Below are 27,996 nucleotides of genomic sequence, written 5' to 3'. Positions count from 1 at the left end.
AAGCGGACTGACTGTGTAAAATGAGTTTGACATCCCTGATCTAGACAGATGTGACTCTCTTTTTTTTTTAAGAGTTTGGTATTGAACGTGCAACATCCACTGCAAAACAAGTGACTGGCATTAAATTTAAAAAAAAAAGACTGGCATTAAATATTTATTACTTACCAAGAGCTCATTTTTAATATGACGTGCTTCATTCACAGACAGCCCAACAACATGCAAAATAATGCTTATTTTATTTTATTTTCCATAAAAAGACAGGGATAAGTCACAAAGCAACAATATTTTCAATTTTCTAAAAACTATTATTTTTTTCTTAATGTGAAACTACTTTTTTATCGAGGGAGGAAAAATGCAGATGTGATTGAGTTTTAGCTATAATAGCAATGGCTTTTTTTTTTTTGTTTAAAAAAAAAAAAATGCTACCAAACATGCTATCTAGAAAAGATTCGTATGTTTTCTTCTCTATGAAAAAGTACAGGAAAAACAGCAAGTGAGAGCAACCTACTCAGACTACGTGGTTAAAAAGGCTTTACAAACTTGGTTGATTATGAATGTAGTATTTAACATGGTGGAAGCCTGGAAACCAGCTTGTGGTGAAACATCACAATACATCAAATCACATGAAACAGTTCCTACTTAACAAATAAATTACTGTATAGTAGAACACGTAGAGAGAAAAAAAAAAAAAAAAGACAACGTGTGCTCCCGTGAGAGGAAAAGCCACATTTATCGGGCAGCTGCCTTCATGGCTTACATGTGTGGCTATTGTGACAGACAAGCTTTTATATTTATTGACCTCACTTGACTGAACATACATGTACATTTACAATAGAGGTGGATAATAAATACATGGACATTCCTCATACAATCATACGGAGGTCTGTAGTCTTACAAAGAATATCAAAACCTGAGATAAACAGACCAAAAACCTGTAAAAACTTTTCATATCAACCAAATATGTTCAAAGCAGGTAGGACTTCTATTAAAATGAACAAAAACAGAGCTGAGTAAATCTCCACTGTTATCTGTGAGTTCTGTAAAGTCGGATGTACTTGGTGGACTACGAGAGGAAACGAATAAGAATGATTCAGGGTGATTCAGGCAAGACGAGTCTTAAATAGAGACCTCAAAATTCAGTAAAACACCACAAATGGTAACCTACATTTTCATGAGCAGATATGAATAACTTAAAAACCTCACATTTGTACAAATACTATAAAAAGCATTACTTCTATAAAATAGAGAAATATTTCAAAATAGATCAATTTTTTAAAAATTCAAACTTTACAAGAATATGTAGGCTACTGGTTCTTAAGCTGGTTGGGGAAGAAAATATTAACTTGGTTTTTTTTTTATTTCTTTCTTTATTTTTGTACCTGAGACGTGAACAAACTGTCCAAATTTGAGCAGAAAATATCTTTGTCCACATAGAGATGTGAGGTATGTCATTTCATTAAAATAAAAAGTCTCTCCTGAATTAAATAGACAAGTAAACAACAAGAAAAAAAAAAAATAGAGTTCCCTTGAATGTGGTCTTAACGTTCCCCTAGCAGCACCGTGGGAAGAAATGCTGATAATGGCATCTAAACTATAATGGAAACAGTAAATTTGTATAAAATCAACAATGTAAAAACCACTAGGAAAAAAAAGTATTTAAAAGCAAACGTAACTTGAGATCACACAACTGCAAATGCTGGGATTTAACCAATAAACGTGTACTCGCTAAACTTTTACAACACTAGGATAATCTGAGGACTGTGCAGCTCTGCCTACAATGAACAGCCTGAAAAAAATACAAAAACTGAAAACAAACAGACTATTAGGAATTAATATACGCTGTTATCAATCATTTTAGCTGCAGAGTTATGAGTGGGGTTTTTTTCCTGTTTTTTAAGATATGTGTGCGCAAGTACAGCTGGTCACTGTGTGTTGAGTGCTGGGGATATCGGAGGTGATTGGTCAAAGGAACAAGGTGTGGTTCAGTTACAATGCTGATGCTCCGCCGTGCTTCTCCTGCAACACAGACATGTTTTGTTTATATGATCTCAAGTTGCTAAGACAAAACTGTCCTCGTCATTAAGCGCTAAAGAGTTGATGCAAGTACAAATTTAAGCAAAACACTATAACTTCATATTTCAGATTAAAGAGTAGTATCTAAAACTAAGGAAGCTTGTTTTCGGTGCTGAAAAAAAATTGGATAAGATTAGAATATTCTGTGCATTAAAAATATTTTTTGGACTCGCCTACTATTAATGCAGCTGTTCACCTCAACCGCTCACATGATTTTGCGGGATGAGGTTGTGGCATTTATTTTTCCAGTTCAACCTCAATTTTTTTGATTTTTCACATGTAAAAAATACAGATCTGACTAATCACAGCACTGCATTTGGCAGCAAGTGCACTCGTAGCTCAAAATGCGCACCCGTACTGAATATGCAGTGATTAAATAATATTGTTTTACCTCAGAGACGATTACACGACAAGTTTGCATCTGAAAAATTTGGAATGAAATGCTGTTATTTTGCACCGCACTCTGTGTAACGTCTTTGCTAACTATCTTGGAATTTCCTTCCAGTTGTTGAAATTTTGAGTTAAGGCTTTCTTTCCTTTTACTGCACAAACAAGCTTCCATATAAAACTCAGCCAAGAGAGCAAATACCGCCTTACGCCTAAACCTGTGTGTAGATTTTGTACCTTATCTTGGTCGATGTCAGAGTCTGCGGTTATGACAATTCTCTTCTCCACGCGAGTTTCTGAAGATCCACTTTTTACTACCTGTACAGGAAGGAAAATCTATATTAGGCATATAAAGAGTAATAGAACGGGAAAGGCGAGAGCCTAATTTGCTCTGCTGACCTTTGAGATGTGAGTGGTGGTAGTCGTCACTGAGGTGCCACTGGTGGTCTCTGAGGTAATGGTCTGGGAACTGGATACTGTTGAGCAATCTTTGTCCTCCTCTGTCCCATCAACGGTCACCTGAAGGAAAGAAGAAAAAAGGGGGATGTACTGAATAATCATTTCTAAATCATGTGACATCAAGGTTTCACCGAGGAAGGCACGAGGCTGCTTCATTCTTATTTTGGAGCCCTTCTACTGATCCTCCCAGACCTCCTTATTGGGAGTTTTTGAAGCCACCTCCACCATGCAAACCTGACTGCCTATAGCTGAGACAGATCTGGGCTGAGCAGCTGCTGGAGCCCCTACCTTTGAAGACTCATAGGTGAAGGTCCTAGTCGGGATGATAGGGACCTCTGTGGTGGAGATGCCACTGGGTAAGGGGCTGGAGACGGCTGTGATGGTGACAGTCTGCGTCTGCACCAGAGGGGGCTGTGAAATGGAGCACAGCCCCATGAGTGGCTGTTTAACCAGACACTTTGCACCACAGCAAACACTTTATTTCACACCATGCATTAGCTATTGCCTTTTTTTTCTTTAATTAGACTTTCACCACAACCGCTATTTCCTCTCACCAGATTAGTTTATTGTATTCGAAACAGAAGAATCAACGTGTTAACGTCACTTCCCACCACCAACCACTCCAAGAGAAACGGTGAATAAACGGCACAGGTGCGTTAGAAAGATGATCAAAAGTAATGGTTTTGTAGCAGAGATTTTTACAGTGACCCGTCACCGTCGTTAAAAACTTAGCACACCACTGTGCAGCACCTCTGCAGCGTCTTGAGTTCCATCTGACAATAACAAGCACTTTCACACCAAACCGAATACCACCTTAGGAGAGTCACAAGTTTTTTTATTTGTATCGGTGCTGCAAAGGAGTGTGTCAGCCAAGAAGGGAAATAATCAGCATCACCCCGAGGGAGTCAGGAGGCTACCTGGAAACAGCGCATGACCTGTGGACCATCGCTCCAGAAATAGGAAGCTGGGGAAGATCCAGCTATCCTCCCAGAGTCAGCCGACACTCCGGGACACGATCCTTCTTCTTCCGGGATCACTTCTAAAGCATTACAGGAGGGATCAAAGGAAGGAGGCAGCTGTGCCATTTCCACCTCTACGATTGGCACCAAGTTCGCCTCAAACACTACAACCTCTTCCTGATCACGTAACTCTTTCTCAACAGTAGCGCTGTGGACTTCGACACTCTCGGGCTCGCTCTTGATGGGTAGGTCTGTAAATTCCAAACTACTGCTGGTTTCCTCATGTGCAGTCTTTGTGTCTGAACCATTGCTTAGGGGTCTAATGCACACACTCTAAAAAAGACATAAAATAGTTACTATGTGAAGTATTTCCAACTGATACTGTGAAAATGATAAATACACATGCATGCAAGCTAAAAATATGTACATAGAGTGGATTAGGCTGCACAAAGTATAGGTTTTATGAGGTACTGCAGAGACTCTGGTTATCTGATTGCACTTATGTAATAAAAATCAGCCCTGTTTTAATGCCATAGCTTAACAACACACAATGGCCACAATCATTTCTACATGGTGCATGCTAAAAGTAGATGAGCAAGTTTTATGAATGGTTACAACTTTATGGCATGCATCTTAACAATAAATAGAATGCGTCATGATTCAATTCTCCTGTTTAAATTTGGAGAGGAAGGACCAGTGGAATATTATGAAACCTGAAGTTTATATGAAATAATTCAATTCCATAAATGGAAATAAGAAGCATATGAACTGAATATGGAATGGCTTTTATTCTTTGGTCAACGTTGATTGTCAAAAAGTCATGCAACAAGGAATCTCTTGCAGCTGCTACATACTCCCTTTCCAAATACTGGTGGAGGACAAACAGGTTATTAAGAATAACAATTAAGCTGCCTCAAGAAATACTATAGTGTGAAAGGGTACTGATCATTTCCCCCATTAACAAGACTGCTGTTTTCTAGTGCATGTGAGCTCAGGAAAAAAGTCACAGTGGTCATCTTTTTCTTTTTTTAAAGACTACTGACAATATAAATGAACCTCAACACGTGTATAAAAGCAGGCTCAAAGTGATGCGGTCAAACATTAAAAACCTCTGGATAAAAGTCAAAACTTGTATCTTTAAAAGTCCAAAAGACGTCACAGAAAATGCAAACAGCACTGCGTTATCACTTCCAGTCCTGATCAGTCTTTGGAGAAGGAGAGGTCTGATTCTGGTTGGAGAAACCAGGGGTGGGGTGGGGGAATTGTGCCGCAGTGGAGGAAACAGGGAATCAAAGTCTCAACAGTTCAAAGGAAGCCTGAGAGAAAAAAAAAAAAAAAGAGGGCAGCTTCTCAAGTGGAGCAGAGGATGAGAGGTGAAAATGCTGGAGTGATGCTGCAGAGGAAGCAAAGGAAGGAGAAGAGGAGAAGAGAAAGCTAGAGGCTGATGGGTAGATGGGCAGGGTGCGGTCTCCGTGGGTCACATTCACACCTTGTGTGGGGCCTCCGCAGGGTTGAGACGACCCCCTCAGCTGCGTTTGGAGTAGAAGTCGAGCAGGGGGCCGCGCGGAAGGCGGATGACAAACTGATGGGGGGACGAGGATGAGCAGGAGGAGGAGGGGGGAAAAGATGAGAGGGAGGAATTTTAAAATACGATAATGAACTGAATTTGTCAAATCTGAATTTGTGCAACAGCTGATAAAATTCTAACATTTTAAAGCCTTTATTAGAAAACAAACCAGATTTTATTCACTTTTCGTTTGTTTTCAGAGCATTGAAATGTTACATGCATTTTAACATGCACTTTATTTGTTTCCATGAACAACAAACTTTTCTTTCTTCTCTTGAAAAGACAGAAAAGTCATTCACACTTGCGGTATCTTATTTAAAACTATCTCATCAGCTAAAGCTGATGCAGCTGAGAGCTGATGGATAGCAACAATGCTATGCATCTCAAGTGACATCAAGCTGTCATAAAGGTTCATAATGTCAGCAGCTCAGAACCTAAAGTTTAACTGGTTGTTTTAACAAGTAGCTTTTACTTTATTTTAATTCAATTATCAGTCCGTTAGAAGCAGCAGAATCAAATCTAGCTCTGCTTAAAGTTGATGTTTACTTTTCTCACAGTAGTGAGTTGTAAATAAGACGATAAGCTGCCTTGGAAAAAAATTATAAAAAATAATATTACTCCTGTTATGAGTCGTGTGGTTGTTGGCTCATAGACTTTCTACAATTGTTCTGTTTCATTTCCAAACTGCTCGCTGTGAGCTGTCAGTACAGTTGGTCCATAATTTGTTGGACAAAGGAACAGTGTTTGTAGTTTGCCTATGCACATCACCACAGTGGATTTTAAATCAATATGACTGAAATGCAGACTTCCAGCAATTCAAGGTGTTTAACAAGTTGTGAGGTTTAAAAATAATGACTTTTTTTTGCCAATTTTAAATATCAGGTTTGTTCACTTGAATAAAAATGTTCAAGTCTACAACCTGCTGACATCAAATCTTCTGTTTACGTCTATTTGTGCATCTTTGAAATTTGTCTCCAGTAAAAAGAAAATCAAAACTGTTTGGCTGAGATCAGGTGATCAACTGGCCGTGGAAGAGTATCTCATTTCTTTTCCTTGATGGCCTTATGATCATTGGCTATTTCCCTCCTTATCAATACTTTTCTCTTCCCATCATTCTGGTAGTTCATCTTGGTTTCATGTGTCCAAACTCTTTTAGATGTTTTCTGGCAAAGTCTAATTCAGCCTTCTCGTTTAACCACCCAGCTGTAAAGCCTCTGTATTTCCATTCATTTCCCTCTTGATAATACACTCGGACACTGATACTCTTACCTTGCTAACTTGCTTATGTGTTGTGAAAATGTTTTTTCTTAACCTTGGAAATATTTCATCATCCACTTTGGTTGTTTTCTGTGGTCTTTCAGGCATCTCGGTGTTGCTGAGTTGGCCATTGAATTCATTATCTTATAAAACGTCCGAGATTATTGATTTGGCCACTCTGTAGGTTTTTGCTATTTCTCTGATAGGTGTGATCGGATTGTTCAGCCTAATGACAGTCCCCTGACTTGCTCTAGCCTCATATTTTTGAATAACATTTTGACTCAACTTGTTATGTTACGTCTGTTTCATCTGTCGAGAAATAATAAGGGCACAAGTTTCACCTGGCCATGAAAATGTTGTGGAGACAGTGCATAAAAATGGCTGTAATTCCTAAACAGATAATGCTATACTTTTGTACAAGCCCTTAAATTAAAGCTGACAGATGGCACTTCAATCACATGTTGATGACTTGATTTCAAATCCACTGCGAAACTATTAAAAACAAATGTCTATCTCCAAGAAATTATGGCCCCTCTTGTACGTTTTTCTTTGAAAACTCAAGTGCATACTGACAATATGATATTTTTGAAGGAATTTAAGTTTTCAAATGTAATAATTTTTGTGTCCAAGTCATCATGAAGCACTTGATGCAAATGCATGTCAAGTGAACGTCAACAGATTACATAATTACTCATGTGACAGCGACTAAATTGAAACTGAGTTTCCATCCGTGAAAAGCTTCAATTACCTGAAATACTGTCATTCAAATATTTACTCATGTCAATAACAATATTAATAATAATAATAATGTTGTATTAGCTGTTTGCTGATACAACTGTGAATGAGGCCTCATCTCTTCATAAAAAACAAACAAAGATGCTCAGAGAAAGCAGCAAAATGAAAAAGGTGAAAGCAGCGTAAAAAGAAAGTAAGCCAAGAAAAAAAGAGAGGAAAAAGAGAGGGAAGAGGGGAAATACTGTTCAGCGCCAGCACGTGCAAAACGTCTTGAAGGTGGGTTGCCTTTTAGTCATGCAGCAAATTTGTAAAAGTCAGGTCTGTCAGTCATGCAGTACAAACGTGTTGGGCTTCAGAGGCATCCTAAGCAGGTCTGATTCAGACCGAGTGACATCTCAGGGAGGAAAACCTGTGCCAAAGATGCCTCACCCACAGCAGTCTTTTATGTGAATGAACAAATATAAAAGTCAACGAGTCCGGCTGCATTCTTCATACACATTCAATTAATGCATACCGCATGCCATCAGCTCAGATACATGCACACGCAAACTGTCAACACTGTCTACATCAGAAAGAGCCTGAATGACTCCTCTTCACAATTTCTTCTTCTTTTTAAGCATTACTCAAACAAGTAAGTGCCAAGTCAGTTCCAAAACTGCTCATCTTAATTAGCCAAATTAGATGTTATTTTTTTTACTATTTTTTCTCTCAAATTCTTCAACTGATAGACTAAATGAACTAAAAGGATCAGTTGTTTTTTGTGCCAGACTTACCCCATCCGCGCTGGGCAGAGGCTGACCGTTGATTCCCAGGGTGCGGAAGGGAGAGTGTGTGGACAGGCGCTTGTCCCACTCACTTGGCTTGTGATCTGGGACCGCCTCCATGAAGTTTCTCTTCAGCTCACTGATGCTGGCGTGATGCCTGAGCAGCACCTCCTGAGGCTTATCGAAATCCTTTACAGAGGAAAGTCGAGATGGGAAAGACGTTGCGGTTGAGGGGGGGGAAAAGGATGGAGGATGGAGAAAGAGGATAATACAAGGACAGAAAGTACACAGAGGTTGTCCGGGAAGGGAGAGGGAAGGCAGAAGATGTGTCGTAGAGAGGGAGAGATTAAAAGAAAAAAAAAGTCAGATTATTTGGTGTTTTTTTGCCGTTTTGTGCAACTTTGGTTGATTTATTGATGATTAAATAAGCAGAAGCGGGGTTAACGTGATTCTAAGCAAACATAAATGTTTCAGATTCCTTAAAAAATTATCAGTGTCTCCTATTCAAAATGCAAATTAAACCTGGCAGCTGATTCATGAGAGCAGAGCTGGAGCCGCGATTTATCAAGCTGATAAATATTTGGAGTCATTTGGAGCCGTGGTTGGGTAGAGGGCCTAAACTATACAGCGCAACACTGAGCATCTATTTCACAGCATTAGGCTCGCAGTGAAACATGTTAAGAGAAGAGGCTGCAAACCAAAGAGCAGGAGAAAGACGGTGACAGCAGACATTGTAAAAGCTCTTGAAGATGAAGGCTTGTTCCAAATGAAATCCCCGTTCATTTAAGACAAATGAACAACGGTCAAAGCGCTGATTTGGCAACATTTAGCACCAAGTTGATCTTTACAGGCAACCGCAGGATGTGATAGCAAATAAACAGAACATACTGCAAACTATATATCTGTAAATCATGAGCTGTTGTGGTGCAAAAGAGCAACTTAATGATAAATGTTTCACCAAATGGCATTTCTTTCATACACAACACAGCAGGGATCCCCCCCACACACACACATTTTCATTTCTACAGACTAAAACACTCATTTCCATAATTGTCAAGAAAATGAAATGCATTACTGACAAGTCTGAAAATGAGATGAAGGACAGAGCAAAAGCAGGAACAGGAGAATACTGATGATCTTGAATAAATAAGTGCATAAAACATGAGCTCGGAATGAAACCTGCCATTAAAAAAACAATTAAGGAAAGCTTCACCGTTCTTAGACCTTGGTGCCGCACCAACACCGCACGGTGAATCACTATGAACAGTTTGTGGATTATCAGGAGTGCAGCATCCTGAACAAGTTCAGATTGAACCCAGTCATTTTTTCTTGTTGTTCTAAACTCAACAGCACTCTCCTGAATCAATCGGATCAGAGTCGGTTGCCCCACACAAACACACATTTTTCATGTAATCTACAGCCGCTCGTTAACGCCGACGAGAAAAGTGTGAATCATGCCGCATGCAAGCGTGATGTTAAACAGCAGCCGGTGCGCCAAAGAGCAAGAAAATGCAGCTGGAGACCGACGTCTCCAGAAGGGATACCAACCTCCAACATTAATTGGCTATGTCTGATATATATTGAGTCACCCTCAATTTTCTTAGCTCTTTTCTGTGAAAAATGAAAAGAACAAAAAAAAGAAGGTGGGTTTGTTTCAGTTTCCCTTTATGCTGGCATCAACCACACCTCTTCCATATACACTACGAAGTTCACTAATGTGTTAATAAAACAGAGAAAGTAAGAGTAAGAGTGCATGCACAGTCGTTTGTGTGACCATAAGGGACCAAAATCTGCACTACACTAACAAAGCAAAGAACAGATGGCTCTGGAGGACTGACCGAAGATTTCTACTCTTATACCGAGAAAAGAAAAAAAAGTGATGGAGTGACATAAATGTGATAAAACACCAGTTACCATGCCTCTTTAGTGCATTTAATCTATAATCATGCATGTGTGCATTCCAGTGTTAAGAACAGCAAGCAATGGGAAGAAATGATGTAACTGTTTCAACTTTTAAAAACAGCCAGTAGGTGTTAACGTACTCTGAGACTGTGAAACTGTTTGCGATCTAGCCATTGTTATATTTTCTACCTTTTATGAAATTAATAAAAAATAAATAAAAACATTTCTTGTGCATCGAACCTGATGTAGGTTTCATTTACGACCTAGCTGTGTGGAAGCACAACATGAGAAGAGGGTGATATTAGTCTTTGGGATGAGAAGCTCTTTATCATCAGAAATGGAGGTGGAGAAAATGGCTACGGTAGCATGTACGGCACTAAGAATCTGACCTTTCGCATTCGCACCACCTCCGTGCTCGTCGTCTCAGACTCGTGCTACCCCAGGGGAGGAGAGAGGAAGACGTGTTAGCATCCCCTGAATGTTGGCGTTAACACTCAGATCTCAACCGTGGTATAAGCACGTCTTCTGACATGCAAGACGCCTGCATCTGACACTAACCTGGATGTCCCCATTCATGGTGGATATCAGTGATGAGTCTAGTTCTCTCTGGTCCCTCCACACTGCTGGCTACAGCAGCAAGAGATACACAGTTCACACTCAGACACAGAGAGCGATCTCAGATACTTTAGCATCTTTCGCCACAAAGGCGTTGTACCATTCACAATAAAAGACTTTCTATGAAAACACAACATTTGTTATCACTTTTTTCCACACATATTACATTACCAACATTTACAACAGCAATCAGAGTAACTGAATACCTTGGCGTCAGCCCCGGCTTCGATTTTTGAGGGCTCCACAGCTTCTACGGTGACCTGCAGCTTCCGTTCCTCCTGGCGGCTGGTTTTGATTGGAGTGGAGGTCTGAGGCTGGTCGAGAGTGGCCATGGGGATTCCCGCCTCCATCAGAGCAGCCTGGGAGAAGACCGGAGCACTGACAGGGCGCGTGCCCCTCTGGGCGCTCGCAGCTAGACAAAACGCAGACAAAATGGAAATGAGTGAATGTTGGGTTTTAGCACTGAGCAGGCTGCGAGTGGAGAGTTTTGTGAGGATCACGGTGAGTAAAATGCACACGAAAACAGATATAGCATTAAAAATAAAACAGCTTAACAAGCATATGGCACACTTAGCCTCAATGCTGCACAGGTATACTGTACCTCATTTGTTTCCTTTGCTCTCATTTAAAAGGACAAGCACGCATAAGCGTAAGGATGTGATGTGGGCCAGAAGCAGATGTCCACAAAGTGGATCAGTAAAAGCGGTTCTTGTTATATTCCAAACAAATGCTGCAAAAAGGCATAAAGCTAAATGAGATTGAACCAGGGAAATGACGACGTTAAGAAAGCATTATTTCTTCAATCGAAGGTCCATGAATAATGGAAAATGCTAGCTGTGAGCCAGTGTGTCCCGTGCAGAGGTAGCAGCTGTTAGAAATGAGTGTTTTTATGAAGCAAACAAGGCATGACCGTGTGAGGTTTTTTTTAGCCACACACAAAACGAAAAAACTCCACACAAGGAAAAAAATACCTGACGCTTTGAGGTCACCCTCGAGTAGAACAAACCAATTATCACTGACACGTGTTTGCGAGGGTCTTTCTTCCAGGATCCGTTTCTCAAACCCCGGTCTCGTCTCAGAAATCGTAATCTTTTTCGTGGCCGCGGCAGGAGCAGGAACTGTGACCTGTGCTGGGAGCTGCTCGCGCTCCGAGACAGCGGCTAATACAAACACACAACCAGGTGTTACTCACCTCAGCGAGAAATGTTTCGTATGTATTGGCATACCAAGCTCTTTGGGATTATACCTGATTTCTTAAGGGACTTATCCAGAAGAGTAAACCAATCATCTTCCACCTCTCTCACTGCTGGACGTGGCTGCACCACATCCTGCTGCTGCTGCCGTACTCTCTCCACTACTGTAATTGTCTGCTGTGCTGTCTGCTCTGTGAGTGTAAGCTCTTTAGCAGGTCTTACATCAGGATATATATGGATGCGTTCCACCCCAGCCGCTGACAGAGTACAGAAAAAAAAACTAAAATGAGATCTGCATGAAGTTAAATATTCCCTCTACCTAAATATCTTAAATGAGCATTTTCCCCTGACATACTGCACCACCATACAAACACAATATAACTAAGGCTGGTGCAGTATTTCTGCATTCGTTTATAATGTGCTCCTAGTACAACATAATAGAAGTCGAGCACAGTTGCCATGTTATTCAGTCTGATAGCATCTCATAGCAAAGCCGCATGGCCATACAAGCAGCAGAATACCTGGTGCTTTTGCTGCTACATCCAGCAGCACAAACCAATCATCGTCCACTTTTCCTGCTCTTGCCATTTCAATCTTCACCATCTCCACAGGTGGCCTCACACCTTCCACGATCTTCACTCTTGCTTCAGTGGTTGCCACTAGATCAATAATAGGTTTGACTACAGCAACAAACACAAACATAAACGTAAATACATCTGATGCAAACTTTTTGCGCACAGCTTCACACAGCACCCATTCGGCGTAGAAATCTACCTGGTTGTACGACCACAGGCTTTTCAAACAGGACAAACCAATCAGCTTCTCTCTCAGAGAGGGAGGCAATTTGGCTCGCTCTAATTTCAGACACACTTGTCCTGTCTTGCCCGCTGTCCGCACCAATTACTGTCTTCTTCCATTTTTCGGTCACCTCAACCTCAAAAGTCTTCATTTCTGGAACGATCTGAGCTGGAGTCACTGGCACAGACAGAGTCAAAGGCGTTGAGTGATACTGCTATGACCACCATAGTCCTCTTAGAATATTATGTTTCAGTCTGAATTTACTGTAATACCTGTTGGTATCATGACTTCATCACGTGCAGTACCAAACAGAGCAAACCAGTCATCCTCTCTCTCTGGCTGGGGAGGCTGTGGTGTAACCTGGTCAATCTGAAGCAATCTCTGCTCTATACTTTTCACTTCAGTTGAAACATCTGGATAGATTTTAGTCTGCATCGACATAGAAACTGCAAAACAAAATTTTGATTTCAACACCGGCTACTATGAAGCACAAGATAAATCTTTTGTTGATCTTATAAAAGCACATTTGTGAGCTGCAGATACTTATAGGGACATCTGGAATACCTTGCTTGGGAGCCACTGCTTCCACTTTCTCCACAGCAGCATCCTCAACTACAAGCTCCCGCCTGGAATCAACAGCCTCTGCTTCAGTCAAGGCAGAAACACTCTCTCTGGTGTAAACCTCAACATACTCAGCCATGGAAGCTACCAACAAAGAAACGGAAAACTCGCTGTATGACACTTGAGGCAAAAAGTGAATGAAGAAACAGCAGGAGCGCAGCGGAAAATCTGCTCTACCTGGTGCCACAAATGAGGGCTGCCTAATGGGAACATCCAGCAGCACAAACCAGTCATCTTCTCGCTCTTTCACATCCTGTAGAAGTGCTACCCCCTCCCTTTCTGGCAGCATTTGTTTTGCGTCAGCACCTTCAACCAAAATGTCAACTCTTCTTTCTCTCTGCTCAAGAGCTGTTACTTCAATCAGAGAGGCACGTTCCTCTGGGTGAGCAGCAATTCGCTCTGAAAAGGTGACTTAGTAAAAAAAAAAGAGGAAAAAGCTCAGGGACTTTGAAAATAAGAGTACCTGCAGTGCTTAGAATAATTGGTTCTGCTAAAGCTGTGAGCCAGCACAGGGGACTTTTATGAATACCTGGTGGTGCGTGTGACGTTTGTCTTGAAAAAACATCCAGTAACACAAACCAATCATCAACTTTGTCTGACACTTGGTGTTGTAGCTTTTCTCCTATATATCTCGATCCGTCTTCGATTGCTATTTCTTTCCTCTCTTCCATGTGAGTAACTGGTAAGCAGAGTCAGGAGAGGCATCTTTAATCGCCAGCATTAACATGCAATTCTTTCATGAGCGAGTAAGGACAAAATAAAGCACAAGGAAGTTTCAAAAAACAAAACAAAAACAAGACCGAGCAGTACCTGATGGCCCAAAAAGCTTTTGTCGGGGAATAAAATCCAGCAACACAAACCAGTCATCAACCCGTTCAACGCTGATATGTGGTTTTTCTTTCTCGGGGTTGAAATGACCACCCTTGTCCACTTGAACACGTTCCACATCGGCAACTATGTAGGAAAGTGAAGACAGAATATTTGAGCGCGACGGAAAACAAATGCCCAGCTGGAAGAGAAGCTGGGCAGTGGTGGTTATTCTCTCTTTAAAAAATACATAGGCCGTATGAAAATCTAAAGTCGAGTATATCTTACACCTCACTGCAGAAATCAAAGCAAAAGAAAAGAGCAAAACGAAAGCCGGTTTGGTTAATATAATGCTAGTGCTTCCGGACATGTATGTCTTTATGGTTTTGATGATATTAGAATATCAGAGGGATTAGCATACTTTACCTGGTGTTTTGAAACCAGCTTTGTGTGGAGGCTGATCTAAAAGTATGAACCAAACATCATCAACTCTCGCCTGAGACAGATCTTCTGACCTCTCTGGAACCTCCCTATGTGGCCTCTCCTCCACCACTTCTGTCTTACGCCACAGTTCCTGTCTTTCTAACATCTCCTCTGATGCAACACTAGACTGTCCCTGCACGTCTTCCATGCCTTCCTGCTGCTGCCCCCTCTCTTGTACAATAGTCACTATCTTCTCAGTCCTATGCTGAACCTTCTTGTATCCTGCTACAGCAGCAGAGCCGGCGACGTCTGCATCTTGCCACTCCTGTTCCATTTCACGCAGTTTCTCTCTAAAGCTATCGTCTGTGTCTTCTTCACCCTCCCACTTCACCCGTTTTATTTGTTCTTCCAAGTCATCCACTTCACCCTCACTTATATCTATTCTCCGCACAGATTTCCTCACCACCATGTCCGTTATAACCCTGGATTGGATTGACTGTCTCTGCTCCAAATTGCTCTCTCCTTCCCTTAACGCTTCTACCACTTTCTTGCCCACTTGTTTTTCGCTCTCCCGCTTCACCATGATGTCTTCCTCCTCAGGCAACAAGTCCTTTAAAAACACCTCTTTTATTTGTTCTTCCAATTCGTCCACTTCGCCTTCTTCACCCTCTTTTATAACTCTTCTCCTCACAGATTTCCTCACCACCATTTCTGTTACACCTTTGGCTTGGATCAACTGTTTCTGCTCCATGTCTCTCTCTTCTTGTTTTAGCTTTTCTACCTCTTCCTCCCCCAGTTCTTCCTCTACTGCATGCTGAATTCTCCCTGCAATTTCATCAATTTCTTGTAGCCTTTCCTCAAGATCCCTCACGTCCCTCAATCTTCCTTCCAAAATTTCCTTCTCTGTAAATGCATCCACCAACATCACTGTTTCCCGCATCCTCCCAATCATTTCCTCAGTGATCATTTGCTGTTCTTTCACGCTTATGACCTGCTCCTCCTCCTCCCCCTCCGTGGTAGAGACTGGAAGAGTGATACAACAAACCATTTAAGTGCTGCAATTAATTGTTTTTTTTACCATTTTTTACCCAAAAAAGTGTGAAGGTTTTTGCAGAAAGCCAGACGAAGAAACTCACGTTGAAGTTTTTCAAAATGCTCAGAGGGAGACACGCTGAGCAGACGGTCAAAGTACAGGAACCAGTCATCCTGTTTTATCACCACTGGTTCCAGTTGGTGGTCCATAGAGCTCGTTTTTGCCAAGCTAGTTTCAGCTGACATCAAAAAACAAGGTGCAACATTTTTTGTATCAGGTGATCAAACAACAACAAACTTCAACCAGCTGAAACGAGAAGGCCACGTGGAGCCACGCGCCTGGTTTCTTACTGAGTAGTGCCGTGTGCATATAGTATGGTGGCAACATGAATGAAGTGCATGTTAAATTTGCGATATTTGACGCTACCCATGCACTATAAAGGTAGATACCTGGCTCTTCAACAAAATCAAAGGGTGAGATAAATGGAATATGAGGCTGATGATCCAGAAGAATAAACCATTCATCTTCCGTTCTCCTCTGCTGGTGATCGTCATCGCTCGCCAGATCCAGCCATGGCTGACTGACTGTCTGGATAATGGTTTGAGGACCAGCAGTCCCAGTCTCCGTGCCAACAGTACGCCCCTCCTCCTCCTCCCAGGACTGAGTGAAATTCTGCTCAAACTCCCTTCCGGCTGTGAAGACATGACGAGGTGATGCCAGTTATGTAATGGTTTTGCTGCAGAGATGACGACCGGCTGTGAATGCTGCACAGCGCTTCAAGCAAGCAAGATTTCAAGCTTTTGTGCCAGACTTCTGTGAGTCCAGTAAAGCGAAGTTAGTATAAAGATGAATGAAAGATGCCTTTTGCACTTTGGAACACAAACAGGCTCCAGATGGAACCCGTTACAATGATGGGCACTGGGGCAGTGATGAGGGAGGTCAGTCAGTCAAAAATTCAAGCATAAAGGCAAATGAAAATAAGCAAATGAAAGCGGTTGTGCAACACACGTTAAGTGCAAAGTTATGAAATGAAAAAAAAGAGGAACAAGAGCCTCAAGACTGGAAATACCTGTTTAGAGTTACATTTGTGAGGAAATTTATTTAATTTCTTTCAGATTTCAGTAACCAACAATACTGTGGAGTCACACCGGGGAAAGTACAGGGTACGTGTCCCATCTCATGTATCAGAATAGGTCACTTTCCAGACAAGCTAACTGTGCTGAACAGCAACAGTTTTGCAGGTATGGAAGCAAAGATGAATGGAAAAATGATGCAAAAAGGCTGTTAGATCCTACAAAGCAATCTGCGAGTAGAAGGTATGCCAAAAGGCATCACTTCACACACTTCGAAGTACCTGTGAATTCGGAAGAAGGCTGGGGTCTTTCAGATACCATCAGCAGTGACCAATCATCAACCTGAGTCCTGGCTGATGCTGAGACTACCTGCAGAAACTGGAGAGTTTCATCTCCAGGTTCTATAGCAAAAGAAGTCAGAGGGCACCTTATTGGACCTGTGGTTTATTGCAGGACACACACACACACACACACAGGTGTGACAACATACACTCACGCATACCTCCATCTAGGTTGCGAGACAGCCTCTTGCTTGCAGATCGTGTGAAGCGAGGTGCCGGCCGGTCGATCATGGAGCTCGCCTGGCGGGTCTGGGCCTGAGTACGACCGCTGTACCGGAACTTAGAGCCCAAGGCGAGGAAGCGACGTGAAGAGGGCGGCTCCACTGTTGAAACCCTGAGCAAGAGATATAAGAATTACATTTTAATCTACACATTATTTGACCATTACATGAACACTGTGGATTCAAAATTATAAACCCTGCACTGTCTTCTTTAAAAAAAAAAAAAAGGATTCGTGTTATGTAAAAAGATTAGCAACATGTTTGGATTTATCTCATTAAACAGACAAAAGCTTTAAGAGTGTTCAGCTTTTCCTCTGTGGTTAAAACTGCTGTGGTGCCAATACAGGGCTTAAGGTGGAGTGAGGAGTTAGCCAATTAACAAGTGGATAGGGAGGACCTAAGTGTCACTCAGAATCAAAGCGTTGTTACCTGAAGAAGGTATGATGTTCAACACAAACTTTCCACAGCTTCTTTGAGGCTTTGTAGTTGGGCAGCTTGAAACCAATGGTGCTTTCATACTGCTCTTGCTAAAAGCAAAGAAACAAAAGTCAAATTCAATGACTCCATAGCGACATTATTCTGCAATTGTGAAACACAGTTTTCTTTAAATAGTGAAAGAAACTGAAAGACATCTGAAAAGCTGGATGTATCTTATCATTCTTGCAATCAGTTGGCTCAGTCGTACAGTTACATTTATGTGTATAAGAAAACCAATAGCAATATAAACTAACAGTACTATTACATTTTATACCAGCCACTTCTGCTGAGAAATAATAAATAAGTCTAGGGGGTTAGAGTAAACCCCCCCACACACACAATCTATTGGTTATTAAAAGAAATCAGTTCTTTACATTTTTCAAAGCTAAGCTCAGAGGAAATCTATGGAAATTGGATCTGTATAGAACAATACAAAAATCAATACAGGTCAAACATACAGACTATGTAAAGTGAGATTTACCTCTGACGGCCTGATTTTGATAAAAAAGCTGCTCCGTTTGTATGAGATCTTGAGCACTTTGGGCCAAGGGAAACGGTTGATCCTCAGCTTGTCTTTGTAAACCATCAGACCACTGGAGCAAACGCCCAGCATTATATCAACACCGTCCAGATCCTGCATGCAAGAAACACCACGGAACATTTACAGCCCTGACCAAACACCGCCAGCCTGCTCTTGCAATAATCAGTCACCGGGGGGCAGACTTTCTCACGAAACACGAATGCTGTTTGAGGTCATGGAGTTTAGGATGTTATTAATCTCTCTTTTTTTTTTTCCAAAGGGGGATGACATCAATTTTGTAATTAAATATGGATGCTACTGCTGCAATACAATGATGCTATTGTAAAAAGAGCATTTTAAAATCGAATAAAAATCAATACATGCATACATACTCGTGACATGCTTCTATGAAAAAGACTGGACCACGTGTTAAGAAGCAAACCATTCATCCAAACCAGTAAAATAATTTTAAAAATAAAAATAAACATACCTTGGCTTGGTGCAGGTCAACTCCATACATGGCGAGCTTCTTGGCATTTTCCAGAAACAGCAGGTCTGCCTGGGCTGGACTCATTGATCTGGAGGCACACACGATAACGTTTAATTCAAAGACGTATTTTACTGTCAGAATCATTTTTGAGGCTCAATCATCTTCAAGCAGCTTCGAAAATGAATTAGGTTCCTTCAATGTATGCACACTGGGCTTAAATGAACACTGTGAAAAGGGCGTGTCTAGACAACTCCTTAATGACCTGTATGTGCGGTGCAGATCCATCACTTTTCCCTCCAGCTCTTTGCTCTGTCCGGGGGCCAGGTTCAAATCTTTAACGTAGTCTGTTCCATGGAGCTCGGGGTCATACTCTCCGAGTTCTGACTGGGCTGTGTAGGAGCCCAGCAGGGACAGTGTGACAAAGGAACAGGGAAGAACACCAAGCATAATGTCCTTTCTCAGCTGGAGACACAGAAAGTACCTGGAAAAGGTGTGAAACGATTAAGGAATTGAGTCTATGAACATTTATCCTGGGTTGAATAAATGCAGTGCAAAAGCTCCCTATTGCCTCATGTTGATCCATTCCTCCAAGCTGATGCTTGCTCACCTGGTTAGGTCTTCAGTAAGCTGAGCTGGATCAGGAGGGTAGAACTTGACGTTGAATGTAAACTCATAGACAGCACCTGGGACCTGTTTCCGTATCTCTTTGGTGGGTTCCAACCATGTCTGAGCAAAACGGAAGAAATGCAAGAAAATTTGCTCACTTTTTTTTGCACTGTCATTCATAACATCCAGTTATGCTCCAAGTAATTAACACTACAGAAGGGTAAAACCATCCTACCTTGCTGGTTGGGGTTTCCCAGTGAGCCAGGCCAAAGTAGTCTTTCTCCAGGAGGTTAACATGGTCACACACCTTTGTAAGAAGTTCTTGGCCTTTAGCATGTTTCTAAATGAGAAAGAGAAACGCAGACATGGGACACACGGCAAGAGAAACTCTTCAGTTTCCATGTTTATCATCACAGAAAAGCAAACGCAACAGTGGTGCATTTTGGGAGGGTTTGCTTACATCAAGTTCACACTCAAACTGAGCGTCGTCCAGCAGGGTGACTTTGCACTGCATGGTCTTCTGACGTTTAGAGCCTTTAACCTCTTCAGTCTTCTTTTCTGTCTTTTCTTTTGCAGGCTTCTCTTTCTTTGCCTGCTTTTGTTCCTTTTCCTCTTCTTTGATTGGCTCTTCCTTTTCTGCTGGTTCTTCCTCTATTTTCTCCGTGTCCTCCTGTTTCACTTCTTCCACTGCTTCAGGCTCTTTTATCATAGCCTCTTCCTTGTGTTCCTCTTGGGCTGGCTAAAATAGTCAAAACCAGACAATTGCCAAAGTGTGTTACAAAGATGAAAGAGAAAGTGGGAGACATTATACAGAGCACCATACTAAGGTAGTACTCAAATAACCCAGGATGAACCCGAGCGGTTGATACTAGCGTTAGTTCAAACCAGCATGGGTCATCTTTGTTTCAGACCAGCCTTTAAGCCCAAGTGAGCACAGTGATGCTCACTGAGCAAGCTGTCCACATAAAAAATTCATTAGAAAGCAAAACCCAATCAGCAGCATGAAGTGCTTTTTTTATAACCTTTGTCTGCAGTGATGTTCTTTTTTAGCCCTTGTTTTAGAAAATACAGTTAGAGGAGTTAGATAAATCCGTCTGGAGTCGGTCTACAGCACCTCTGAAAGTCTGTAATACCTCTTTTCCATCAAGGTCAGGCTTCCTGGGATCTTGTTATCACAAGGACATTGCAAACAGTCTGAAATCACGGCAGTCAGCTTAAAAATAGAACTGCACATTACTCCAAATAAATACGGTCTGTTTTTAGTGTTAGCTTTGTTTTTTGGTAGAAATATACAGGCAAAATATATTGTTTGACCCGTAAGTTTTGGAGGTCTGTTTAGGAGAGGCTGCCATATCTTTACATTTCCAGTGATCATGCTAATTTAAGCCAACTGCCTACTGGTTCTACTTTCATCTTAATCACAGCGAATCTTAGAACAAGTACTCTAAATGTGAGATTGTTAGGACTCACCTGCGCCTCTGTGCTGCTTATAGAGTGCTGATCAGCAGCCTGTTCAAGATCTGGCTCAGTTTTAAGCTCGGGCTCAGGAGCAGCAATCGGTGCTTTCACCTGCTCCTCACTTGGTCCTTTCACTTCCTTCACTTCCTTCTCCTCTTTCTTTCCTTTGCTCTTTCCCTTGTCTTTTTTCTTCTCTTTGTTCTCTTCTTTTTCCTCCTTTTCTTCCGGCTTTGCTTCCTCCCCTTCTTTCTCTTTCTTCTTTGCTTCTTCTTTCACCTTTTCGTCTTCTTTTTTCTTCAACTCCTCTTTTGGTTTTTCCTCTTCTTTTGTTTTTGCTTTTTCCTCTTTCGTTTTTTCCTCCTCTTTCTTCTTCGCTCTCTCGGCTTCTCTGGCTTTTTCTTCTTCTTTCTTCTTTGCTTTTTCCTCTTCCCTCTTTTTTATCCTCTCTTCTTCCTCTGCTTTCCTTTTTGCTTTCTCCTCCTCTTTCTTCTTTAATTTCTCTTCTTTTTCTTTTTTCTTTGCCACCTTCTTGTCAACCTTTTCTTCCTCCTTCTTTCCAGCGTCTGCCGCCTTGCCTTTGACCTCAGCAGTTTCCTTCTTTTTCTCTTCCTTTTTCTCCACTTGCTTTTCCTCCTTTTCTACAGTCTGCTGTGTTGTCCCTTCCTCGTTTTGCTCCTCTTTTTTCACCAACTTTTCCTCCCCCTTTTTTGTCTCCTCCTTTTTTACTTTCTCTTCATCCTTTTCTTCTGCTTTTTTCTTGGCCTCTTTCTTTTTCTTTTTGCTACCTTTCTTCTCTACTTTTTCTTCCACGTTCTTTTTCTCTTCTTTAGGTTCTGCTTTGTCGTCTTTCTTTTTCACTTCTTTCACCTCTGGTTTTTCCTCCTCTGCTTTGGCCTCCTTGTCTTGACTTTTCCCTTCTTCCACCTTCTCCTCTTCTTTCTTATCTACTTTTTCCTCTTTGTCTGCCTTTTCGTCTTTGGCTTTTTCTGCCTCAAACACCTCTTCCTCTGAGCACTGCGATCGGCGCTTGAGGAAAGAGGAGAAGAGACGAGAAAGGCCTTTGCCAGCAGAGGTTCTGGTACGAGGCTTTAGCTGCTCCTCCTCAGGGGAGGTCGCTGCTTCGGCAGGCCCAGGCTCAGTGACCTGTTCCTGGGCCTTTGTGCTCGACTGCTCTCCCTCTGGGTCAGATGTAGCCGCCTCTGCCTTCTGCTTGTTCTCTGGTTCGGGCTCAGCACTACTGGTCTTCTGCTTGCCCTCAGTGTCTGCCTCAGTCACGGCAGTTGCCTCTGTTGTCATGGTAGCCACTGCGAAGGTGAAACAGAAGGGAGTCATAGATGAAGAAAGGTCACAGCATTGATGGTGTCCAACAAACCAGGTTAACTTAACACTTCATTTACACATACGCAGTTTTGGAACAAAAGTTTTTTTTAAATAAATTTTAGGACATTTTTAAACCATTTTTTGACATTTTACAGGTAAAACTAGTGACTTTTTAATCAAGACAGCAACTATCACATCAGCTACACAAAATTTACTAAAATCTGTGGATTATTTCCTGTTTTAAGCTCTATCTAATCTGCCTTTCAGTCATCGCCCTCGGCTCAGATTGCCAGCGGAACAGATAATGTTTTATTTTATGACACAAACAGGATTATTTCTACCCGTTCCTGCTTATTTTCTCTTAAATATTCTGCATTTTGGCTTACACTCTTAATTAACAATAAGCTATTTTTCACTGTAATTTTCATTATTGCTTCAGTGTATCGTTAGCTGCCTACTCCTTAAGAGTGCCTATTATTTATTAATATTCCAGGAAACATGGAGCCAACTGCCACCTACAGACTGCGCCGTGACTCAAACACACGCACGTATTTACACATGCACAAACATCATTTCATCGCACAATGGTCCTCCTTGTTGCAGAGTGTTTCTCTGTCTGCACAGAGATCTCACAACAGGCTCATTAAAGCTCACTGACACAAAGGAGGCATTCTGCTCCGGATTTGCCTATTAGCACTGTCTACATTGGGCATGCCTGGCTCTTCAAATCACACACGCCCCTCATGCTTAGGTCATCTAAGGCACTAGAACAATATGACAATAAAGACATAAATAAACCAATAAAAAGCTTATAAAGTTTTTTAAAAGTCATTCCTAATGTCTAAAATTGCAGGTCAATAAATTAACTCTTACTTCAGTCACATTTTGCTCTGCACAGTATTGTTATTGTATATGTCTGCTAGTAATGAGTAAATAAGCCACCTGATTACTCACACAATTTCAAATAGTTTAACACATCGAGATTTAAAAAAATATTTCTTAGTGGTTTCACGTCCATCTCATTTTACCTCTTGTACTTTTCAACCTCACTCGGTTAAGGTGAGGCTGACTTCTGTCAGTATGTAACAGAGCGAGCATACCTGCCCGTGTTATTACAATCAAAATGATGTGACTCGCAGTCCCAGTACTTGGGCCCTTTAATGAACACAACTTTGATCCTCTGCGGTGGCAGTGTGAGGACAGATCTGGTATATTTAGAAACTTCTAACCAGCTGATTAAATCACACAGGGACTAAAAAAAAACTGCAGGTATTGTGCAATGGCACAACACCTCGCTTAAGCAAGTTACAGCCACTCGCATCGCAGATCAGCTCCTTATTTCGACTGTGCCGATGTGCACGCTCCCCTGAACTAGGTCTCGTCTGACTGGTGACGAATGTGGCTGTGTTTTTGTCTCGTCCATATGTAGTTCAAGTCCCACCCTGGGCTGGGGGAGGGGTGGGGGATGGGAAAACGCTAGACGGGCAGACGGGCCAATCTTCCAGATGCACGGGGCCGCCCCCGTTGGGTGCAGCCTGGACCTCTATACCGTGCACTTCCCACTGGCACTACAGGACAGCGGGAGAGGAGGAGGGGGGTACACATAAGAACAAATCCTCTTTAGCCCTCCCATTGTTTGTGTCCAGTGACCAATAACTGGGCTGAACACTATAACTAATCCTGCCTACCCTTCCCCCCCCATAAGACCCCCCCCCCCCCCCCCCCCGTAGGCCTATTCCCTAGGTCACCACACACACACACATATGCACATACACACACAGATAGTGGTATGCATCAATGCTCACAGTCTCCTTTGGGTCTTTTAGTGCTCTGTCATCTCAATTCTGATTGTCAGAAAGCAGACATGCTCCTAATGGACCAGCTGAGCTTGTGTCTGCTGCCTCCTCCATTTTGTGTTGCCTATCTAACATCTCTGCTGTCACCCAGCTGAGCAGGCCCAACCTGCATCCTGACCAATTGAGACGGCGACCGTCACGCCACAGGATCTCAACTCACAGTTAATTTCTAGCAACGTGACTAATATCTCCTCCTCTTACACATGGATGAAATGTTGCTGCACCGAGAGGGATAAAACTGCCCTCAATACCATATAATTAGTGTCTCTAATGAGCTAAATTATAGATGAAGCAGGCCACCCTCCAGCATAAGTGAGCTGCTGGATCAGGTGTGAACAGAACTGGAGTCAAAAGAGGATGTGATTTAGAGTTTATTATGCTCTTAATTCATCTGAAGGTTATTTAAAAATCTGAAAATAGGTGATATGATTGAGTGAACCTGACTTACAAGAAAAATTGCATATGCTTAGTTATTAGTTATTAGAATAACTGCTTGAACTGATGCTAACCCAGCCACACGATCAAAGCTCTATTTATCATTCTCACACTCCGAAAATATATTTGTCTCGCTACTAAAACCGTCACACTGTTTACCAGTGACGCTGCAGCAGCACCGCTGTGTGCATGTGTAATAAAATAAAAGCAGAGGGCTGAATGAAGACGAGCTTGCAGAGACGCAGGAGGAGGAGGAGGTAAAGTGTATAAATAGCAACGTGTGCGCAAGAAGCTGGGACTCATTAGTTGGCCTTTACAGACAACCTCATATCTATTCCTGTTCACAACACGTGTATACATGCGTGCACCATCGCAACTGCACACTCAATTCCACTTAAAGCCCAGTTTTTGAAAATGGATTTAATCTGAACGAGTGCACTGCTCCGTCATTATCAGCACTGACCGCTGACTTAAAATAAGCGCGGCTCCCAAAATAACTGCAACGACGTATAAATACTAGAAGACAATGAAAGCATGTTTCCTGGGCACTGACAGTAGGCTTAAGGAATTAGAAGGAGTTTAGAGTTAATCAGCCCCCAAGTGACCAAGTGAGATTATCTCCATCTACCTGCCCACAGGATCTCTCTCTCTCCCTGTCGCCCTCCACCCTGATTCGCCAGCTCTGAGCTCTGTGCTCCTCATCCTACATGCATCTGTATGTGTGTGTGTGTGTGTGTGTGTGTGTGTGCGTGCGTGCGTGCGTGAGCAAGGAAAAAGAAAAGCTGGCAGAAGCACAGTGGTGATCCGCTGTGCTGATTCATGGTTTTATGTGGAGCCCCGCCTACCTGGCTGAAAATCAACAGAAATGAACTGAAGACCAAGATATCAGCCCCTCCGCCACATGGTGGCTCCCATTAACCTCTCCTTGCAAACAGAGGCACACATGACAACATACACGCCAACACGTGCCTCGCTAACCTATTCGTGTGCGGTTAACATAGAAGCCTGCCTAGCAACACTGTGAATACAAGCACACGGGCAGGGATTTATATCCATATTTCGTCTTTACAGTTTTCATAAACACGTTTCTTAAATGATCACAGGATGTAAATTGCTACTGTGTAGTTATGGATTATGGACAGGAAGCATAGACTGACTACAACAAATGAAATGTAGCAATCAAAGATTGGGTCCACAATCTCCCGTGTGAACCGGAGGACGGTCGAACAAACGGTGTTGGTTTCCAATGGTTTATTTCAGTCTGGCTATCAGTGTAAACCTATCCCAAACTCAGTGCCACACCAATCAATACACACAGATGGTGTCTGTGAGTGTGATGCTGTAACATGAACCGACATGGGAAAACAATGAAGTACCGTGATTGATATACTGCGGTTGCCCTGAAAGCAATTTCGAATCCTTTTCCAACATTACCTCAGCCGCCGCCGATTAGAGTCATAATATTTCTGTACATTGTGAACGAAAGCTTCTTTCCATGTTGCAGAGACATAGAAATACAGACACGTTATAAGATTCAGAATCAGCTTTGTGCCATTACTCAGTTTTCTGTCATTAAGTGAAAAAAATGTCTAATTTGATCCTAGAATTATTTGTGAAAAGGTTATGTTAAATTTACTTTTTCCTTGGTGTTTAATAATCGTAATCACTGTCCTAACTCATGAAGGAAAGAGCAAATGGCTCTAAGGGATGCAGAGTCTGTTCCCTGTTTGGTAATGCTCATACAACACAGTAGTAGTCTAACTGCTCGAATGCATCATAACTCCCAAAAGAGGATTAACATCAGCAAGCTCTTCTGGGACCTGGATGACCTCACTCTCACACAGAAAGACCAAAAACATCTTTGCGTATCACTTCAGCAGCTCTGTGTCCACAACACTGCTGATTCAGCAGTGCAGGAGACCCTCGGTCTTATCTGTTATTTTTAACCTCCGTGTTTACCTCTGTTGCTCATGCCAGCACTTGCCAGTTCTGCTGCATTAGTTCAATCCGCGACACTCTCCCTCATCCGCCCTACGTCACATCTGCAGCGCTTCATAAAAGATTATCTGACTATATATATTCAGCAGTATCATCAATGGAGGTGAGGCTTATTGGATGAGTTGCTCCGAAGTACGCAGGCAGGAACAAGACAGACACAGGCACAAGAAGCCCTGTGGTAAAGATGGGCATCTTTTAACCCCTAATACACTCCTCACAGTGCAAAAGCGAGCAGAAAATATGAAATCCAAAGCAGAGCAGCACCAATTAAAAATAAACAAACAAGCAACAACTGAACATCTGAACAGAGAAGACAGACACAAGAGCATCATCAGCAATAACACATTTTAAGTATGATTTAAGAGACCTAAACAGGGCGGCCATTCTCAGGCATCCCAGTCAATACTTTTAAAGCTCTTTATGTACCTGTCAGACAATAAAAAAATAAATGAAATAAAATAAATTAACAAAAAAACAGTTTTATAGAAAACCTATGTTTTTTCTCTTGTTATAATCTATGTTTATCAATTTTTTTCAATCATAATATATCAGGATTACTATAATAAAAAGAGGGAAAATTGCAAAGTGGGTTTTCCCGAAATGTCTAAATGCGCCCTCTTTTAGCAGAGCGATCAGTGCATTTATTTATTTATTTTACACTAAACAACAACACACCCTGCCTCCACACTACTGTTCGTTTCTAAAGGTGTTTTTTTTGTTTGGTTGTTTTAAACTAAACAATCCTCAAGCGGAACAAATTCATTAATTACGCTTTAATAATAATAATAATAATAATAATAAATGATCAATTACGTTTAAAATAATCTAAAATGTAACTTTTTCACCCTCCTTCCCTGAAACAGTTACGGGCTGTGTCGGACCTACATGCCGGGGTATTTAAACAATCTGTGCACGAAAATGGCGCCGAATGTGCAACAAAACAAACACACACCAACTCATCTCCACAGCCCCGGCGCATGCGAGCCTGAAATGCGGCTTACCTACTCCGGGATCAGCATCAAGGAGGAGACTGGATGGCGCAAAGACGGACAGAAAAAAATGCGATATTCCGCGCGTTCACACGAGAAACAATGCTGCTGAGCGACACATGCTTTGTTGTGCTTGAAGGTGTCCGATGCTCGTAAAGGGGTGGAGTCTCACGCCGAGGCTTGGACTTCAGCTGAGCGAATGAGCACCAACCAGCGTGGCTTACAAACCCATGCCAAGGCGGAGGAGATGCACACAACTTTCATATAAGGCTGATGAGGCCAGCTCCAGAGAAATTCTGATTTAATATAAAAATGGTGCATAATAATGACGTCTAGAACATTTAAGATGGTTTTAGAAATTGCTCATGAATGAAATTTAGTAAGGCTATGTGGGTTTGCCAAGTAAAAACCCATATTTTGATTCATTTCACTGTATTGACCCCTTTTAAAAGTGCATGCGTGGTGTGGCTCGGTTAAAGCGAGCGATCATTAGTACTGTGCAACGCCTAGAAGCAGGAGGAGGCAGGCACCAACACAACATAGGTAAGGGTCTCAAGAATGCAGACGTGACAGAGGAACAGCTTAAAACTCTGCCCAGCTGAAAACTACAATCCCAGAC

The 27,996-nt window shown here is 41.9% G+C and overlaps 1 protein-coding gene across 13 annotated transcripts; it reads right to left on the bottom strand.

Moving 5' to 3' along the window:
* Window positions 1-224: 224 nt before the first annotated feature.
* LOC146658935 (uncharacterized) lies at window positions 225-27,548 on the bottom strand. 13 transcript variants are annotated; one of them, XM_085422680.1, is made up of 33 exons: window positions 27,394-27,548; window positions 20,792-22,083; window positions 19,782-20,060; window positions 19,557-19,661; window positions 19,323-19,441; window positions 18,978-19,196; window positions 18,716-18,803; window positions 18,187-18,339; window positions 17,658-17,755; window positions 17,169-17,341; window positions 16,948-17,067; window positions 16,043-16,285; window positions 15,697-15,831; window positions 14,564-15,583; window positions 14,141-14,284; window positions 13,860-14,009; window positions 13,508-13,741; window positions 13,274-13,414; window positions 12,982-13,155; window positions 12,686-12,886; window positions 12,433-12,591; window positions 11,965-12,168; window positions 11,690-11,878; window positions 10,925-11,130; window positions 10,662-10,730; window positions 10,493-10,537; window positions 9,750-9,812; window positions 8,211-8,390; window positions 3,837-4,211; window positions 3,208-3,330; window positions 2,860-2,979; window positions 2,698-2,778; window positions 225-2,016 (listed from the first exon to the last, which is right to left on the bottom strand). In XM_085422680.1, coding segments are annotated over exons 1-33 (6,933 nt in total). In that variant the 5' UTR covers window positions 27,395-27,548; the 3' UTR covers window positions 225-1,986. The 13 variants fall into 13 exon arrangements, with proteins under 13 accessions (XP_085278806.1, XP_085278804.1, XP_085278803.1 ...); XM_085422678.1 differs by having other exon boundaries at window positions 13,274-13,741; window positions 27,390-27,548; XM_085422677.1 differs by having other exon boundaries at window positions 13,274-13,741.
* Window positions 27,549-27,996: the final 448 nt, after the last annotated feature.

This window comes from Rhamphochromis longiceps, linkage group LG11 (assembly GCF_057381845.1).
Source record: "Rhamphochromis longiceps isolate RC_006_pf linkage group LG11, R_longiceps_female_GT1.1, whole genome shotgun sequence".
NCBI classification, from domain to species: Eukaryota; Metazoa; Chordata; class Actinopteri; order Cichliformes; family Cichlidae; genus Rhamphochromis; species Rhamphochromis longiceps.
The sequence above is the reverse complement of the archived record's forward strand: the minus strand, read 5'-3'. Positions and strand labels throughout refer to the sequence as shown.

Coding starts and splice junctions, on each gene's coding strand:
- LOC146658935 (XM_085422677.1), bottom strand. Junction 13,156..13,273: donor AGCAGTGGCTCCCAAGCAAG/GTATTCCAGATG, acceptor TTTGTTTTGCAG/TTTCTATGTCGATGCAGACT. Junction 10,538..10,661: donor CCATGAATGGGGACATCCAG/GTTAGTGTCAGA, acceptor CCCCTGGGGTAG/CACGAGTCTGAGACGACGAG.